The sequence below is a fragment of the Thamnophis elegans genome, chromosome 4, assembly GCF_009769535.1.
Source record: "Thamnophis elegans isolate rThaEle1 chromosome 4, rThaEle1.pri, whole genome shotgun sequence".
Taxonomy (NCBI): Eukaryota; Metazoa; Chordata; class Lepidosauria; order Squamata; family Colubridae; genus Thamnophis; species Thamnophis elegans.
In genome coordinates this window covers 94,308,895-94,330,159 of record NC_045544.1, presented here as the reverse complement: position 1 = coordinate 94,330,159, position 21,265 = coordinate 94,308,895, and the positions used below count along the sequence as shown (strand labels likewise).

At 37.1% G+C, this 21,265-nt stretch overlaps 1 protein-coding gene across 1 annotated transcript in view; it reads right to left on the bottom strand.

The window, feature by feature from the left end:
• Positions 1-4,664: 4,664 nt before the first annotated feature.
• MTA3 (metastasis associated 1 family member 3) overlaps positions 4,665-21,265 on the bottom strand; it is a 139,369-nt gene continuing 122,768 nt past the window's right edge. Inside the window, 3 exon segments of the mRNA XM_032215812.1 lie at positions 4,665-4,753; positions 4,756-4,801; positions 6,971-6,983. Of these exon segments, the coding sequence (XP_032071703.1) occupies positions 4,665-4,753; positions 4,756-4,801; positions 6,971-6,983 (148 nt within the window).

Here is a 21,265-nt window from a genome sequence, read left to right as displayed (position 1 = left end):
TTCCCTGAAGCTACGGAGGGCGAAGCACAAACCGGAAGTTTGGGAACTGACTTCCGGTTTGCACATTGAGGACATTTTTTCTCCCTCCAGAGGCTTCAGGGAGATAGTTACACTCCATAGAACCGAGTTATCGGTAACAGCATTATTGGATTGAGCCTCTGTAGGGCTTAATGGAAGAGAGGGAGAAAACATTTCACCAATGAGGAGATTTGGGAAATGAGGCTGAAGATGTGAGCAGGGCAGCTGGAGGTTTAGTTTACATCTGTGAGGTCAGTCAGATATAACTGCTTGGCTCCTGCTCACGCAGAAGCTTTCCACAGCGAACCACCTGAATGGAAGGTTCACCCCCCCCCCTAACCAGGAAGAGGAAAACTGAATTTTTCCTTGATTGCCGTGCAGAGTGTGGTGAGCGGTGGCATTGGGGGGGGAGAGAGAAAGGTTGAGCTTTGCAATATGCCATGAAGTGGAACTCTGCAGCGTTTAGGGGGCTGTCAAGCTTCCAGCATGGAGTGGAAGGTGGAGGGGGGCTTTGCAGGCTGGACTGGAAGGGCCGGGAGGAAGAAGAGGTGACCGGTGGAATTTGTAGGTGGCAGAAGAGAGTGCACGCAAAAGCTCCTTTAGGAGCACGGAATTTGGCTCAGATCGCTAGAGCCAATCCTGCTGCCTGGAAAGCAAGTTCTTTGGAACAAGAATCATACGGTTCTCAGCACAGCCATTTTGACTTGGCATGAGGTTGCTGTGGCCATTGTGACTGTCTCATTCTCAGCTCGGATGTTTACACCTTACTCTGCCTTATCCCAGAAGAACTTCATGCTGGGGAGGGGGGGGGGAGATCCACTGCTTGCCATTGTTAATGTTCTCCCGCCATCAGGGAGGTGAGATCAAGTTAAGCTCCTCAATGCAGGGAGAGCATCCTGATGCCCCAGCTTTCCGAAATCCCTCTGCTCCCTTCTATTCAAATAATACCCTGGCAGCTTTCACCCTATTTACACCCGCTCCCGAGTTTCCGCTCTCAAGAGACCAGGGGCAGGCAGGTGGAGAGGGGGCAATTGCTGAGCAGAATCACTGGTGGGAAGGGAGCCATAGGAAAGAGGCAGCCAGGCAGAGCCTTCTTTAGTGTGCGGTGGCTGATGGTCGTGTGTGTGTGTAGTGTGTCCTGCTAAAGAGACTGCTGCTGCTGCTACCTGTATTACTACTACTACTGCGGCTGCTGGACAATGTTCCCCCTAAGCTGTGTGGCTGCGTGGCCGTGCACGTAATAAGAAAACTTTGTGCAGAAGTTTCCAACTGCCGGATAGTGTTTTTTAATGTCTTACAATATGACTTAAAATATTTCCCCTTCCTCCCTCCTCTCTCTGCACTGAACTCTGTCCTCCAGCGGGTGAAGTCAGGCATGAAAATATGCCACTCAAACACTATATTTTTCCGCACACACTGAAAAAAATTAGAGGGAACATTGCTGCCAGACTGCCTGCAGTTGTCCTTCATCCTTTCACGGGCAGTCCAGCAGCCTCAGTAGTAGTAGTAATATAGGTTGCAGCAGCAGTTTCTTTGGCAGGACACACACAGAGAGACAAACACACACACAGCGATCAGCTACTGCACACTAAAGAAGCTGGCAGCACCAGGGGAGTTGACCAGCTGGGCATGCAAAACAAGGTATCCCATGCAATGGGATGCCTGCCCGCCCCTGTGTCTCTTGGGAGTGGAAAACTCAGGGTGCGGGTGTAAATAGGGCGAAAGCTGCCAGGTGTACTTATTTGAATGGAAGGTGCAGAGGGGATTTCAGACAGCTTAACTTGATCTCATCTCCCTGACGGCGGGAGAATATTAACAATGGCAAGCAGTGGATCTCCACCCACCCACCCAGCATGAGTTCTCCTGGGATAAGGCAGAGTAAGGAGTAAACATCCGAGCTGAGGATGAGACAGTCACAAGTGGCCACAGCAACCCCATGCCAAGTGAAAATGGCTGGTGCTGAAAACCATATGATTCTTGTTCCAAAGAACTTGCTTTCTAAGCAGCAGGATTGACTTTAGCGATTTGAGCCAAATTCTGTATTTCTTGCTTGCATTTACTTTTGATTTGATTTGATTTGTTTCCAAATACATACATAAATACATCCCCCCATCTCCCTTCTCTCTTTCTCTCTCTTGTTTTCCTCTTTTCCCTGAAGCCTCCGGAGGGCAAAAAACAGCCCTAAGGGCAACTGGAAGTCCCAAACTTCCAGGTTCCCCATAGGGCTTCAGGAAAGCCTCCGAAGGCCTCTGGGGGGGAGGCTGTTTTTGCCCTCCCAAGGCTCCTAGTAAGCCTCTGGAGCCTGGGGGAGGGCAAAAATGTCCATTGCGTGTCAAAAATGGGAAGGGGGGGTCACACATCACACATGCATGGGGTCGCACACATGGCATTATGGGTGTGGCATGCCAGCACATGACCCTCCCCCTGGCTCCCCCACGCTTTTGGCACGCGATGGCAAAAAGATTTGCCATTGCTGCTATAGGGCGTGATGGGATCTTATTTGATTATATTTACTGAATTAATTTATGGACAATCAAGTTCTGAACTTGGAATTTCTAGATTGAAATCTTTGCTGGTTCTGTGCATTTACCACTGAATTCAGTGAAATTTATGACACAGGCTACTCTAACATTAACTCCCTTTTTGGCATATATGGCTAGATAAATAGGTATGTATTACGTAAACTGTTTAGGGATCATTCACAGAACAATTGAAATATTTTTTCAATTTGCCGAAGGAGTAATATAAATGCCAAACCATCACCACCGTTATAAAGTTTGTCACACTGAGCATCATGATTTGCTTCAATGCATTTGTTTTATTTTGATAAGGGAATAGGGATATAAAATCCCATTTAGCACATGTCATCTGGAAAAGAGAGCAGAACATACTGCTAAGGTGTAAGCCTTACATCAATAATTAAATTGAGCTTTTCCCATTCGGGGGTTTTCCTTATGGCATAACTTATTAAAAATGTCAAATTTCTGCCCTTTGCTAATTAGCTTTTGGAAAAGGTGAGGAAGGGGGAGATTTCTAGATGAATACTTATGAGCCAGGAATAGGAAGCAAGTCCCAGTCAAGTTACTCGCTAATATTGTTAACCAACAAAACAAAACAGAAGCATGGCGAGCAACCTATGACCTTCCTGATATTTCTGAATTGCAATTTTTTGTTCTTCATGAAAAGGATTTTTTTTTGCAAAGTTTGTTTATCAAAGCTGGATTACCACTAAATCTCAATGCAGAGCTGGATTATGAGATGCTTAAGGCAACTCAATCATCCATCCACATATGCAAGTTTGCCCTCCAACAAAGAGAAATGTTTGGGGACCTCCACGTGAACATTTGGGACCAAAATATATGTTTTTATTGTGCACAGTCTGAAGAAGTCATCCCATGCTGTATCCACGACCAGAATCTAAAATTGCCTCATATTGCGTATAGTCCAGTATATCTCCTATCAGAAAAAATGAGTTGAAGGACAGTTATGGAAACCAAAGCAGTGCAAGTATTATTATTTTTTTTAAACCTATCTGCCATGGTGAACTGTAAGCTGTCACAACTGCTTTAGAGGGCTCCACTCAAGGTAGATAACATTGTTCTTGGTGTTTAGCTGCAGTCTAAATGAAAGATGGATCTGGGGAATTACAGAAAGGAGTTCTGGAGGCTACATGTGGAAAAAAATCTTAGATGGAGGGGAGCGGGGGCAGGCTCTGCTTTGCTTTACGTCTAGAGATGTAAATCTTTCTCCAACCTAGGCAATTACAATTTATTTTTCAAAGCCACTTCCCACCAACTATCAAGGGGGAACCTTGTTTATCTGAGCTACTGGAGAGGACCACTAAATTATGCATCTGTTTCTATAAATAATGATAGACAGGGAGTTAAAGTTTCCATTAAAGAAATAACTCTCAGCCCTAGCAGTTGCTATCCATAAAAACACGGTGAAGCATTGCTCCTGTTCAGGTTATAACAGAAAAGTAACTTTTAGAGATCTTTACTGATGATGTTTGGATGTATAATTCAGACCATATATGCTGATTTTGGAAAGCTTTGCTCCTTCCCCACTCCTCTTCAGAAATTTGCTCCTTCCCCCACTCCTCTTCAGAAATAGATTAGATTCTCTGCATTGATGAAACTGCTATGTCTCAAGGACAGCACCTTAAAATAAAGATTAGGCAATGCAATTTGGCAATTGTGCTTCAACAGACATAGCTCCAAAGTTAGGATGGGCTAGTGCAATATATTCAGACCTTTAAAAGGCAGCATTTCTCTGAATACATGAAATGTATTAACACTATGGCAGAAGAAAGTTCATCAGTAACCAGTAGATTTTCTGAATCTGCCTGAAAAAAGGCATTTTCTGCTTCTTCATCAATGAAAAGAGGCTACAATTATTAGCGCACTGAAGAGACATTTAGGTAAATCATTCAATATCCTTGTTTGCTTTATCGCAAAATTGTTTTTTGCATTTAGGGCAAGACTCCAATCTGAGTTTTCTTCCTTAGTAAAATAAGCCCCTCAATTGTCCCTGGTGATGTAGGAACACGGAAAACAACAGACTTCTGCCCAGCTTCCAAAAAATGTTTCATTATGGGGGAAGGGGGTTGGATGGCGGAGCTTTTAAAAATAACCACAAAAGAAGTTTCACTGTTGTGTCTTCATCTGTGAATGACTGCTCAAATTCTCTTGAGTCTCTTTGTGAGTCATAAGGGACTTTGCCTTCCTCAGAATTAAGTGCACGGCATTCTACAAGCTCTTTTCAACTGTGATCGCGTAAACTGCTTACGACGTTTTTCTGTAGGGAAAAAGAAAATAGACAATGGAGAGATAAGTCATTTATTTAAGAACAATCACATCATCCTTATGTCCGTAGAGGAATGTTAATAATTGATGTAAGGGTCAGAGGAAACATATTATAAAGGAAATTGACTGATAGTGAAGTCCTGTATGTTTCTATGCAGCACAAAGCCCAATTGGATTCAGAGGGTTTATTCCCAGAAAGACATGTTCATTTACCGAAGTTTGGTTCAATTCATGGTATCAGGATAAGCACTGATAAGCATAAGCTACTATGGGTAGTAGTTAGGATTAGTATGTGTTATAAGTATTGCACGTGTCGTGCTACTGAATTTATTACTGAAGACAACAAGCAGGAAGATGCTACTTTTATTCAGATAAACTTCTATGTCTAGTTGGCCAACGATGGAAACAAAAGACTGAATTAGACAGGGATTATGTTAGGTCCAGCAGGGCTTTTCTTGGATTATAAGATTTATAAGAAAACTAGCTATAATAATGTTATGATATTTGAGTTGCAATAAAGTATAATGCTTCCATACCATCATCATACTTTCAATTGGCATGGAAGGTCCCCAAATGATTGAAAGTTCCCATGGACATAATTTCATCCGTTGTCAGAATTAACTGAATTAATTAAGTTAACTAATTAACTAAAATCAAAATCTCAAACAACGTAAGGAAAAATAACTTTTTGGGGGAATCCTTTTGGAAGAAAAAAGTTGAAATCATTCTATAAATCATGTGACATATTTTAAATATCTCAGTATTTGCAAAACAGTAAATATGATACAGTCTCAAATCAATGCCTAACCCACACCTATATTGGATATAAGAATACATTAAAAAAACCTAAAATTGGATATCTAATTGTTAAATTGCATCATATTAATATCTCAAAATTTGAGAAAATATCCATTACTTATGCCCAATTTCAAGTAGTCCACCACATAAATTACAGTTTGAACTCAGTTTAAAATTTGACATAAAATTTAGAAGATTTCCCTACGAATGAATTCATCATCCATCTATACCATTGATTGTTTTAGCCATAGTTTGTTAAACAAACACACTGGCTATTTTCACTCTTCAGGCAAAATCAAAATGTATTCTTGTTCAGAAAATACAAATTCTGCCATTATATGCACGCCTGGTTGGATTGGTACAATAAGTATTGTGTCAAATTCTGGACTAGTATGTATGTTAAGTAAACCAAAACCCAGACCATGGAGAGGATGAGTATTAACTTTAACTGGGACCGTCTTATTCTAAACTACTCTTTCCAAGTTAACTATTATTTTATTTAATAAATGGATGTGACCACCAATCTCACATACATGACTCTGGGTGGCTAACAATTAAAAAAAAGAAAGAAAAAAGAAAAACAACAATAATTGGAAACATAAATAATTTAAATTAGCAAAAAGCATCTTTGTCATATGAAAAATAAAGTCCAACTGTGAGGCAGTGTACAAGTCTAGCTCAGACAATCCTATGGCAAAACAGAACTACATGGAAATACAGAGATGCTAAAATAAAAAACCAACAATATTATTTCACTACAGAATTCAGTGGCAAGGGCTGGCAGCAGAGAACATACTTTCCAGTTACTGTAAGGTCAGTCCACCAGACTGCTGTTCATCTAGCCATCAAAGAAGAAGCTAGAGATACAACTGAGACTTGCTGGTATCCTCCTGGTGCCCAGATAGGATATGAGCAGGGATTATGCATCTCCCAGATGGCAGCTCTTTATCCAATTAATGCAATTATACTCTGCCAACCTCACCAGTGAAGAGATACGATTTGAGTTAAGTATGTTGTTCAAACAGTGCCATCATTGTGAAGAAGAAATACCATGGGAGTATTCTCTGTTCAGCCTGCATAAGATTGTGCATGTTATAGTCCGTCTTCCTATTTAAGTGAAGTGGGACATTAATACTTTCTATATATATATCCTGATTTATGGTTTCATTTATTGAAGGTGCTAAATAAAACTTTGATAAATAAAGCTTTTAGTGGGCTGCTTACACTTCTACCCTCAATATATCTTACTAACTACAACATGAAGATACCTGCCTCATCATTTTTAAGTTCAACTCCACATGATGCAGCCTCTATCCTTCTCAGCATTCACTAAATTTAGCTTTTCCAACTTTCCGTGTTTTCCTGATCGAGCCTCACTGTACAAATAGATATTCATCCCTCATTCACAATCTCATTGATAAAGTGATCGGGAGCAGGTTTTTGCCAGGTTCCTATTCCCTGTCAGGTGCCGCAGTGAGAATATTCCTCATCCTAAACTCTGGCAAGATTTGGCTGCAGGAGAGACCACACGTTTATTTTATGCAGAAACAGCTGCCTGCATAGTGCCTGAACCCACACCTCCAATTCAGGCAGTACTCAGCTCTCCTTACATACATTGGAATATGGTCTTGTGGGAGAGCCAGTAGATCTTGCATTTTCTCCATGTTCTATGCTCTATTATTTCTTTTTGCTTCTTTTCTAGGAGCTGGCTGGGGAATTCTGGAGTTGAAATACACATATTTGAAAGATGCTAAGGTTGGCCACATTGGTCTAGAGTATTAGGTACTTCACCTAGTTTATACCATCTGTCTATTTGATCAGCATTGACTATCTGCTCATTTAAATTATTATTATTTTTAAAAAAATGGAGGAATATTAATCTGACGTTCCAACCCTGCAGCATCTCTCTAGTAATCTTGCTAGTTTTTGAGGAAGAAACACTGATGGGTATTCTGTGAGACAGGTGTGTTTGCAGGAAATGGTCAAAGAAATCAAGATGACACATATAATGGTATCATCTAAATTCTATACATTTTTTATCCATCGATACACAAAAACAGATTTTAATTGTACTGACATGATCTCCATCATTATTATTTTTAATCACATCCTGCAGATACCCTGCTCTGAATAGTTTGTAAATTGATCTTAAATTGATCAGATTGGATCTAGTACTTAAATTGTCTATTGTTCCATCTAATCCACATACTATTCTGTCTATACTTACAAGCTTGATACTGTCACCAGTAATTCTGTCACAAGCATTCATAAATCTACAGAGAAAGTATTTTCAGTAATATTTGAACATAAATGAGCCAGATAAAAATTGAATGCTAATGCATATATACGATGTTTTTTACATTAACAAAAATGTGCCAAGCTATGCCATCCATTCTTCTCCACTCCTGCAATGTTCAGTCTATGTATGTATGTATGTATGTATGTATGTATGTATGTATGATGTTAAAAGAACTAAAAGAGAATTTTCTTTCCCCTCCTGCAGCTAGCCTATTTTCTTGATACAACAGTTGTTGTATCCTTATTCAGTTTGATATTTAATAAGGCAGCTTGGAAGCCAGATAGGAACTAAGCCACCATAAAAGTATTATAGAAATTATCCAGAAAATGCTGTGTTCCTAGACACTAATGTGCTTTTAATCTACTCTAAATGGTGATTTAGTTCAATGTAAGTGTGATCTATCAAGCCTATGAAATGTGTGGGTGAGTATACTTCCAAGCATCATGGTGGTACAATTAAAATTTTGCCCATTTTTGTACATGTCGCACAATTTAAATCACACTGTTGGGGTACTATTGTGACTTTCTTGACCAAACAGTGTAGACATCCCTGGCCTGCACACACATATTTTTGAGCTCTTTAAATTTGATTTTCATTAACAGAAGATGATTATCTATAGGATGGTAGGATTCCCTATTTATATTGAACATGCACTTTGTGATTAGACAGCTTGACAAAGTATTGTTATAGTTTTGGATGACAAGGAAGAAGAAAGATAAAGAGCCTAGCTCATTTTCTCTTTGAAATATATTTTTATCAAAAAGGCAATAATTGGGGACAGCACAGGTCCCCAGTCTTGGAAGTTCAATTTCCTGTTTCTTTATCCTTTTTTTTAAATTTACAGTGGCCATTAATTCAATACTGTTAAGAATAAAACATATTATTTGGTGCTCTTATGAGAAGCCATTTTTGAATAGGGGGGGGGGATTACATGTTGCCCCATCTTGTTGTTTTGAGAATTCCTGAAGTGTGTAGAGCAGAGGACTTAAATACAGCTTCACAGTGCTTTACAGCCCTCTTAAGTGGTTTACAGAGTCAGCATATTATTCCCAACAATTTGGGTCCTCATTATATTATAAGTGCCATGGAATTCTTAGCCTTCCATCCTTCTTAGGTTGGTAAGATGAGAACCCAAATTATTGGGGACAATATACTGACTCTGTAACCCACTTAGAAAGGGCTGTAAAACTAATAATATCTATTGCTATTTCTGCATATTGCTATGCAGAAACTAGAGCAACAAACAATTTTTACAACAACATATATATTCATTTTGCAAGAAAAATATATAGAAAGTGTAATCAATTTATATGACATAATATCATATTGCTAGTTATTAGAAATCAATAGTACACTCCTATGGATGTTTACTAATCAGTATGATCCATTTTGGGTCTTAATGGGAATTATTCTTATTCTTTAAGGAACTATAGGATTGTTGTTAAAAGTTCCTCCCACGCCCTTTGGAAAAATCTACTTTCTGAAATCAGATTAGTGTCCATCTTGCTAAATTTTAGGAAATATATTTAAATCTGGATTTTTAAAGGAACAATAGGAGTAATGCTGCTATGAGTAATGTGCCCTGATCATGGGCTTTTTTCTTGGTGCTTGATTGTTCCTCAGATCTCCAAGGATTTGTAAGAGCAATTGTAACTACATTGTTATGCTAGTTTATTGGTATTATTAACTTTCTTACTGCAAGAGATCAGTGTAATCCCTCAGAATCCTTTTGGATTAGAACAACACATAAGACCCACAAATAAATGAGCCAAAAACAAGTGAGAATAATTATCAGCTTTGCTTTTCTCACACCTTGTCACATTTAAAATCTGAAACACCTTGTACTGAAGAATGAAATAGGTTTTACAGTTTATCCCATTTACAAAGAGATTCATACATTTCAATACAAATTCTTAACAAAAGATAGCAAAACACGATTTTGCCAGCTGCCATATTTTTCCTTTTTGGCTTGAAATGCTAGAGAGTTAGCCTGGTGTGAATTGCAATGTCCATTTTGGCTGTTCTTTTCCTATCACAGTTATCATGCTTATCCTTTCTTTTTCAGATACTATCAGAGGTGGGTTGCGGCCGGTTTGGCCTGGATCGACCCGAACTGGTAGTAGCGGCGGCAGGAGGCTCTGCCCAGACGCTACTGTAAATGCACAAAACATTGCATGTGAATGGGAACGTGCACAGGAGCGCACCTGAACCAGTAGCAAAAAGATTGGCAACCCACCTCTGGATACTATTAACTACAGATCCATGCATATAATCAGGCACTAAGATGGAAGGAGAGAGAAGTCAATAATCAGGATAATAGTAATGGTGAGACATTTCTCCAAATAAGCAAAATAAGATGTAAATCCAAGCATCAAAATGGATTGGACTACCCCCAAAGTGACTCAATTTGATCAACCTGTTTCTGCAGCTCTGGACTGAGGCCTCAAAACAGACACAATGCTCCTTATGCACCCTAGACTAGAAAACATGATGTAGGAATCTGAACCATCTTCTGGTCCATTTAGCTCAGTATTATATATTATGTTTGACAGTGGCTCACCAGGGAATTTTTGTCAAACCTATTTGGAGATGGCAAACCCAGATTGATTGATGGCCTTGCCCAGCTTTAGATCCTGTGAAATTTTAAGATGTAAACAGTTCATTAGTTTGCTGCTAGAATCTTCTGTTTAACACTGAATGATGTTCTGAACTCCAGGGACCGTTATTCTACCTGTAAATCTGTAAAGCAGCTTGAAATCTGGGACAATCTAAGAGATGTTGCTAAGCACACATTTCATGCTGTCCCATAAATTCTTGATACTGTTTCATTCTTGCAGAGTGGTGTAAACATCATTTTAACATGGAAGGAATTGGAATACAAAAGCAAATTCCTTGCGGGCATTATTTGTTCCATTGTGATATTATTAGAGTTGACAACCTGAATAGTTTGCAATTTATGATATTCAAGAGCAAGCAAACACACAGGAGACTAGCTCCATGGCCAAGCATCATTTTAAGTATCACAATAAGCTGATATAAATAGGTGAACACCCACTTCATTATTATCAGGGAATACTTTTCTCTCTTTGACGATCTTCAACAAATCTAGTAGAATATTGGAAAATTGCTGTCTATCTTAAAATATAACAATTTAAAAACTGACTGTTCTTTCTTTGGAAATAGTTCTAGCAGTATGTAAATTAATTAATTAAATGTGACCATTTTTTAAAGCAGGGGACAGGGATGAATGTGTGGGTTGTTGTTGTTTTTTAGCATAAATGTGTTTGTATTGTATTTTAATCTTTTTCAAATGCTGAAAGAAAAGTCTACTCCAAAAGTTTGACCCAGCTTTGCACAAAATAGCTAATTTTGTTCCTTAAGTCTTTATCTTATCCTTCATTTTTGATCATGTATCATTTGAGCCTCTGAACTTCTTATAGTCTCTACAACTTCTGAAATTTAAAAATGTCCTATTCCTCTATAGGACTCTATCCTTTCACCATTGGTTCCCTGGTTGCTAGACTGTTGTAATGAAATAAACTCCTCAATTCCACTCTAGCTGAAGCTGCAGCTAAACAGAGATCTCTCCTGTGAATTAAAGTACTCTGTATAAAGCTTTAAACTAAAAACTACTTATTTTCTATATGTCACTACTTCCTCCATAGGCTTCTTAATACATAAACATGTATCGCTGTCTCCCACAACTGCCATGTCCATTAGTTATGCTGTAATAATGCATAAGGAAGAAAGAAGAGTATTATTTAAAGTCTTCACAACAAGGAACAATGGATACATTTTGTATTCTGGAATGATGAAATGTGACTTTTAAATTCTTATAAAATCAGGGGGAGCTTCAGGAAGGAGGTTAAAAACAAATCATGATGGTGGCCATGACTGTGTGGTCAAAATGATGCCCATATTATTTGAGACCTGTACAAAAGAGGTGGCACTTTGATTACATGATGTCAGCCTTAAGAAGACTACACCAAGAAATAGGTTTCAGAGATGACTAAAAATAATTTTTTATTTAAATTGGTTATAGTAACATAATCTTGAAAGCCTGATGATGCTTCCTCTCCTTGCTTTGTCTTATATTGATATGAATTTGGGAGGAGGGGTTTCTATTTGAGATGTTTTTGTAATCACCCTCCATCCTTTAGATTCAAGTTATGTTTCATTTTGGTTGTTTTTATTATGGATCTTCCCTTTCTCTGTCAAGGTAATCCTCTTTACTCTCTATATGTGGCCATGATCACCATCATAACTATTTGATACACAAACCCACATATACAACCTGTGGACGGCCCCTGCACAATTAATTTTTATACTAGTAGGCTCTACAGGACAATCTGCATTCAAATTCAATTCTGAACTCCAGAGAGCTGTAAAAGAGATATGGCCAGTTTGGTGTAGTAGTTAAGGCACTAAGCTAGAACCTAGGAAACAGTGAGTTCTTGTCCCAAATTAGACACAAAGTCAACTGGACGATCTTACACTGGTCACATTTTCTCAGCCCTAGGAAGCAGGCAATGGCAAACAACTTCTAAAAAAACTTGCCCTAAAAACTACAGAGACTAGTCCAGGCAGTTGCCAGTAGTCAACAACGAATTGATAGCATCAAAAATAAATAAACAAAAATAGAAGAGGTACTGCAATCTATTTAGAATCAAGAATCAAATGTAAAGCATTTACCTGACTTTTTATTCATAAAATACTAGTTTAATATATTAGTCAATTTATTCCAGTGTTGACACTGAATCAAGGGCCAAAGGACATAAGCCAGTGAAGTGTTGAGCTTATTTCTTGTTATTTATTGGTCTCAGTGTAGAAATTGCAGGACAAAGGTGAATAACAAGGAAGAGGATGAGGGGTTCAGTGAATGATAAACCTAATAAGCTTGTAAACTTTTTTAATATTTTTTTTCAACCCCACAATGCTTTATATTGTGAATCTTTATGACATGGAAGAACACTATGTTTTCTATACAATGATCCAAAAACTCTTAAGTATTTATTACTTACTATACAAAAATATATCATGAATAAAGTAGCTTTTCCCAGGAATCTTAGGGCAGGCACTGCATAGAAAATCCAGAAATATAATAACTATGTAAGTGAATCCATAATTTCTTCTGCCCCTTTCTTGTTTACTTTCATGGGTTAGGGAAATAGTAAATAATATGAATAATAGCATAGAGTGATTAAGGAAAAAAGCTTGAAGAATCATTTAAGGATTTAGGGATATCTGCATGGAGGGCATTGAGAAAAGCATATTTCCCTCTTTGCTTTATTATTTCAGACTTATTTTTAACTATCAGAGCTATCTTCTGCACAGAAAAAAGATAACATTCTTAAAATATTTGCAGAATAAGATTATAAAGAGAATAGGCGAAATCCTTGCTTGGGTTCAGAACTAGGCAAACTTGGAACTGTTTAAAATTTGACCTGAAAAATACAAAGGAATCTTTGGGCTCCAGGCTACATCAGGAAGTCTGAAAATATCCAGGAAGACGGCAGTGGCAAATCCCTTCTGAATTGTTGCCAAGAAAACTGCATGAACACTTCCCTGAAATCATCTAGAATTGAACATGACTCAAAAGAGGCATTCTTCATTACTCTCTTGTTAATTTCTTTTTTTCATAAATTGCAACTGCAAAATGTGAGACACCTTGGAGGACTTATTCAGTTAATATATAAATGGTCTCCTTCCTCCATTATTGTATGTGCCAAATTTCACTTGAGATTTAATGCATAATTTGTTAGGTTCACTCTGACACAGTTTATTATCTAGTTTCTTGGTATTTTATTACAGCTTTGTGTACATGTGTGTTTTGCCATCATTTTTGGCACTGCAAATATTGCCTGATTGCAAAACAACTAGGTTCATAAAACCCAATGCTGCCACAAAATTACAGACATGGTTTTAAAACCTTAAAAAGAATGTGTTTTCCCCCCCACATATCCCTTTTAAAAGACTGATGTTTGAAGCAGTACAAGCATTGAGGATAAAAATAAATGAAATTATCTGATTGTTTTCTTACCAGACTAAATATTTGAATCTTTCAGACTAAAGACACAGTCTACTACCAGGATAAAAAAGATCCTCAAGTATTTTTCATGGTGAAATAACTAAATGAATGAGCCATATATAGAAAATGGCAAGCATTTAAGAAAGGAAGTGCTACAATTTTAATCAATGTCACTAGAAGTACTGTATGTTCACTTAATTAGGGGAAAGTTTATGGTAGATAGATTGAAAGTACAGTAACAGTAAGTTGCACACTTACAGTACATACTCTAAAGTTTCTCAGTGAAGCAGGGCTATGCAGATGGGCACTCTTGGAAAAAATGAAAGAAAAGGTTATCTTTTCACCTTAATTCTGAATTTTTCTCTCCATATTGAATGACATTTCCAACTTGAATGCTCCTTTTTGAGGAAGAAAAATATTGGAACTTTTTGTATGCATAAGTGAGTATAATCTTTGCAGCTCTGGTTATTAAATAATTCTGGATATTTCTAGTTCTTGAGAGACACTCACACAAATATGGGCATCTGGATATGCACTCACAGAACCACACACAGTGTGTTTTCAAAGGCATTATTTAACAAATACCAATGAATTTGAAGTAATGTTAATGCGATACAATATTTTCTTTCACTGTCTGTACTGCTGAAGACTAATGAAACTGAGAGTTAGGGTCTTGATATGCAATTCTATATAGATTTCTTTTCAGAAATACAAGCTTCACTGAAATTAGTAGGATTTATTTCCAGAATAGTTAGTTTAGGGCTGTAGATTATAAAATTCTGATCTATGGATGAGGAAACTACTGCAAACTTCATAATATCAAATGGAGATGAATCTCATTTCCTACTGAAATGATAGCAATATCCCCCCCCCAAGTGGGTAGTTCAAGAATAATTACAGCAAGATTAAGTAATACTTCAAAGGATTCCTTAAAGAATCCTTTGCAAGGAGTGAGATCAAATGTTGTAGATAAAGGTAGAATAGTTAAGAGTATAAAGTAGAATTATATACTGAGAAGGCAATAATTTGGAGACAAAAGCTATTTTTAAGAACAAAAGCTATTTTATATTAAGTGTTTCTCTAATGTGATATCATTATGTCCATTCTTACTAACATCAAAAGGTATGATCAGCAGACTTATATCTAACGGAAGATCATGCTGGCGCTATAGTGAATATGTTCACAATAGAGTTGACACTTACCGTGAGAAGATTTCTAACTGCTTCCGCACTGAAATGAAACAAGCATTGAGTCATTCAAAAGTTGTTCTAGGCAAATTTTTATTGGCCCATTGAAGGAAAGTCTACTGAAATAACCATTGGATTTATACAGTACTGTGCTAATTGTGTGCATAACATTGATTAAAACTGAAAAAATATTAAGAACGATGCATCTAATAATACATGTGACTGTAGCTGTCTTCAAGCATTTTCTTAAGAACACATGAAGACTGTAGAAGAATTCATGGATTGAGCTCTGTCCACTTGATAAAGTTCAGAATCTCAGCAGTGTTCCTGAATTGATATATAATGGGCTCAGATCAGAAGGAACATGCTGAACACAGCAGCTCAAAAGATCTACCAAACCAGAGAGAGTACATTCAACTGATTTTTTTTTTAAAAAAAAAACCTTCGTCGGAGAGAGAAATGTCAGAAAGTTGGAAAATATATTATTTCATATATTTGTGCCCCATTTTGTAATTTAATGATTTTACATCATTAAAAACAACAGTGAATAAAATGTTCAGCTTGTTCTTAACAATGTTCACTTAACAGGTTGAATGAGCTACATTTGTTTCTGCATTTGCTCAGCTTTCATACATTATCAATCCATACTTCTGCTCCTCAAAAAACACACATAAATTTTGAATGCCTTTAAACGTTAATCAGAATTAATGGTGGGATGCTGGACATCCTTTCACTAAAGTCATGCAAAGTGATGAATGCAAGTAACAGTTAGTTGTTCAAGACTTAGAAACCTGTGTGAGGAGAATGCTAGCCAATCCTAGTTTGAATGTAATGGAGAGAGAAGGAGAAATACGTTTCTTTAGGCATACATGGATATAAGTTTGGGATGCTTAAAGAGATGTATAAAATTATAAGCAGGCTAACATGATTGAAACTTCTGCCATAATTTACAGGAGTAGTATTTTGGCATTCTTTAGGGGATTTTCAGTGAGAAATGGACATGGACTATTGAACTTGGAGTCCAATCAACTGGAGATCAACAGGTTGCTTATTCTGATATGTGGGCATACACAGCAAGTTCAATATCTTCTAGTCTCTGTGAGAGCAGATCCTTTCTTAGGCCTGTAATTGGATTCATAATTTTAATATGAATTATCACTACTTACAGAGTTATGGTGCATATTTTTTTCCCAAAATAATATAATGTAAATTCTTTAACATAAGAATCTTTCTGTCCCTGAATATATTTCAAGAAATATTATTACTTTTCTTTCAGTGCTTTTTATGGTCAAAAGATAACTTCTTGAATGTTGCTATTGTAATAAACCTACTGTGAGTATTTGAATGTTTAGCAAAATGAGATGGGGAAAAATATGCAGTTCTTTATAAAATAAATATTTTATATAATCTCCAATACATTTCAATCAAAATCTTCCTTAGGAATTCTAAATATGACTTCATAAATATGCCCTTCATATTTATTGTATAGTTTCCAAAAAGTAATATCATAAAGCAGAGACATTTAAAAAAAATAAATAAAATGTACCTATTGCTTATAGCCCAGTGGTGGGTTTGCATTTTTTTAACTACTAGTTTGCTTTTGTGGATGCGCAACGCTTCTGTGCATGCGCAGAAGCGTTTGGGCAGTGGGCAGAGCCTCCCACCACTGCCATTGCCAGTTTGTCCGATCCAGGCCAAACCAGGAGCAACCCACCTCTGTTACAGCCAAGCTCTTATGGGAATTTCTTTATAATCTATTTTATTTTTGAATTAATATTGCAATTTTCATTCTATCTCTCTACATTTGTTCTGAGAAGGTAATACTTGAAAGAAACTGGATTTCCACCAAACTTACTTTCATATCACACCTGCAATTTTGTTCTCTTTTTGTACAGAATTTGGGGGAGGCTTTATTTTTGCTTTTAATCATGTTTGATATTGCACTATTGCTTTGTGAAGTAATACATAACGTGTGAATTATACATGGCTTTTGGTATTCAACAGGCCACAGTCAATGAGGCAGATGTACATGAATAAATATTACAGTAGAAAATCTGTCTTTTACATGCTATGTTTGTTAGTAACATAACCTCAATATAACACAAAGATATCCACAACAAACAGGATTGTTGTACAGCAGACAAAGCCACTCTTAATTTTTACTTCAACTCTCACTCGAATTCAGTTTTAATTTCCCACTAATGTTTTTCATTGCTTTTGTCTATGTGTGTGTATGTGTATGTGTGTGCTTTTAAAACCATTTTTTAATTTCCACACTCTTAAAAAAATTATTATAAAAGTAGGGAAATTTGGAGGTTTTTTCCCTTATTTTTCAATCATTTTCTAACCCATTTAATTGAACCAGATTTAGTTAAAAGTAATATGTATAATCCAGTCTTTGTGTTATATCACAAAGAGATTCTTACTTAAGCCTACTATGGAAGTTATGAGTCAAAGATGAAAAATAAGAGCCTTTCTTTTCCACAGAAATGTAAATAGAACAGAACACAATACAGAATTGGAAGGGACCTTGGAGATCATCTAGTCCAACCCCCTGCTCAGGAAGGAAATCCTGTACTATTTCAGACAAATGGTTGTCCAATCTCCTCTTAAAAACTTTCTTTCCCATAAGTGAGGTATTTTGATTATCATTTCATTATGACTGCCATTGTGACAGTGGGCATTAGCGAACAACCTAGGAGACTCTTATTAGTGAATCTTTCTTTCCACAAGGAAAGTCCACTTCAGGTTGTCCCACAGCTTCTAAGTCTACATTAAAATTCTTTCATATGAGGACAGAAAGACTAAAACAAAGCTTTTTGTTGCAGCCCCTGCCAAATTAAGACATATTAAATAAATAAATGTGTTCATGGTACCTTGAAGTCCTTACAAATGGATAGAAATTAATACATGGCTGCAAAATAATGCGCTACAGACTCAAAACAATTCTTAAAAACCACTTCTTTGGGTGAGTATGATGTTTCTAGCCATACCCCAACTGCCAGCCACATATTCTAACATATGTTTATAATAATTAAGTCATGAATGTGACTTGATTTATTTATTAAATTGTTATATAGTACTGAATTTCTGAAAGCCAACATATGAAACAATCACACTGCAAAGTACTATTTAGTGTTCAAACACCCAATATCTGATTTTCAAGTATAGATTGCTTTCCCTGCACTATAGTTGCAAATAAATGTCAATAGGTTGCTTACTGCTTAATATCAATAAGTAACAATGTATTATTGATATAATATAAAGTTCTAAATACATAAAAAGGTCTATAGTCATTTGCAGGAAAAAATTATCAGTCAAGACTGTGGTCATTAAATGTTGACTCTTGGTAGGTCTCTCTCTCTCTGTTTTATATAAGACTATGTTGTGGTATTAAAGACATGGCAATAATCAAAGAGATAAATACACACAAAAGTGCCAATAAACTTCAGTACCAGGCTAGATATAACAATTGAATTGTCTGAACAAACAATCTCTGTATCTAGAGGAATGGAGGAAGTTCATAGTGAGCATTTTTTTCTTCCTGAAAAGCTCCCTGCCTTGCATAATCCTAGCCTGCTCTTTTTTTTTTTTTTAAATTCTCACAGTATCTAGCCAGGGAGAATGATCTGTTAATTAAGAGAACAGCATCTGCAATATAAAAAGTGAGTCTTTAAAAACTTAAAAATACAAAAATGAAGCTTTAATATCGTCAAGGAAATGTTTAGAATTATAGCTTTATGTAGCACTTTCTAATATTACAGCTTTTAAACATAGATTTCTGAATAATTTATGATAAACAAGTGAAACTGATTGGAAACCAATTAATGGAGAATAATAGATAGGAACTTTATACTTCAGGTTTGGATGCAAAATGTTTAAAATAGATATTTTTGTCTCTAAACGTCTTAATTTTTAGATGAACTTTTGATGTGATCCAACAGGGCTTATGTAATTATCTGGCTTTATTCTGGTTTGAAGTTATCATTCAATCTTTAGTTTTATAGGATTTTTTTCTCAACTAGTTGCCCTATAGCCTGATAGAAACAGGAAAAACAAAAAATAAAAACAAAGCTTCAGGTATCATAGCAAACAATGGCTCATTAGCTGTGTTTTTGTTATGTATGGTTAAGTTGGAACAGCAATCAGGTGAATAACAAACATTTTCTCTCCTCATTATGTTTATTGTTAATGATTATTGCTGCTGTGAAAGCCTCCTTCACTCTGAAGAACTAAGAATGTTATACCAGTACATTAAGAATCAACACGAAAAAAATAAAATAAAAAGTTATATTACCTACACCTATTATAACACCTGTAAATCAGAATCCAAGGACATTTGCAACTAATTCATGGGTTCCAAATGTTGTCCCTCTGTTTCCGTATATGTGTCTATGTGTGTTCACATGCATATGGGCCCGAAGTTTCAAAATCTTATTCCACATGCCTTGTTGGCAAACTACTTTTGAATTACTAAATGCAGCTTGTCATACCTTCTAAGCTTAATATGCTATTCTATACCAGCAAGTTGAATAAGCATAACCTTGCCCATTTCCTATCCATCCACTTAGGGCATGACTAAGAACTCAGAGGACACTTTCTATCTGAGGCTTTCATTTAAACTGTGCAAATAAAAGAGAAGGAACACAAATGTGGTAGTAAAGACAACAGCTAGGGATGCTTCCTGTTTAAGGCAGGAAGAAGAGAAGAAGGTGGAGAGGGGAAGGGAAGGAGGAGGAGGAGGAAGAGGAAGAGGAGGAGGAGGGAGAGGAGGAGGGGGAGGAGGAGGAAGAAGTCCACCCTAGAATGGACTATGTCAAACTCCAGGGTCATGGGCCGGATGTGCCACGCACTGGTTAGGCCCACACCCTGTTTAGCGAAGGGAAGAAAAGTCCTGATACGTCAAATGACACCACTGCGACAATGTGAGTTTGACATCTCTGGACTATGATTCCAGAAAAAAACATGTCAGAGTAATAGATTTGTATGTTATATGGCTGTGACATAATAAACTTGGGCTTGAAAATAAGAGGCCAATTTGGCTACCTCTGATTTCCGATGGCTGGCAATGGTTCGCCTAAGAATCAGGAAAGGATTTGTTTCATTCATACCTAGTGATGGCATAAGCAGCTGAATCCATTATATATTGGGAAAACAACTGCTTTATAGCTTTAAGTTATTGATAGTCCTCATGAGTTAACACAATTGGGATTGACAACTCAGTTGTTAAGTAAAGTAGTTGCTAAGTAAAAAGTGATTCTACTTACAATTTTACTTTGTTTTATCTATCTCCAAAGGTTGTAAATCTTGGATTGGTTGCAAAGCTACTTTTAATCACTGTTGCAACTGCAAACAGTTGCTAAGTGGTCACTAAACAAGGACTACTTGAACATCAATTTTTAGCCCCTTATTTTACTGAAGTGTGCTCAAGTTTGATTTGTCATTAAACCCTATGAATGAAATAGGACAGTTAAAAAACTTCCTTTCTCCCTAGCATATTTTTATGTATGATCCTACAGAGTAGTCCCTAGGCACTACTCAGGCCTCCAAGTCAGGCCTGAGTAGTCCTTGTTTAGTAACTGCCTATTTAGTTGTCAATTAATCCTAACTGTAGTCTACTTGGGCTACTCCATTAAATCAAACCATTTGCTCCCCCTGTAAGGCCTCCATGAGGGAAGTTGCAAGCCTTCAAAACAAAAAAGAGGCCACACTCCAGGGGTGGGTTGCTGCTGGTTTTACTACCAGTTCGCAACCCGTACATGCGCCAGATGCACACTGAGCCTGCATGCACTGTTCAATGGAAATTGCATGCACAGTCACTAAAATCCAACAAGGTGGCAACAGCAGCGGCAGTGAAGGAACCAGTTTTGGGGGGGGGAAGTGTCGGGCCTGGGTCACTGCTGGTTCTGAATTCCCAGGCTTGAATTCCATCAAGTAGGCTGAACCGGCAGCAAACCATCTCTGCCACATCCCATTTAAGATCAATTCCTTCATGTCCCTAAGTCCCTCACTGAATCCCCATTATTGTCTCTTATGGTTTTAGGCTTTAACAAATAGATATGATAATTGCTGATAAAACATATAGTGTATATTTATTACTAATAATTGGTGTTTCTTGGATTAGACATGC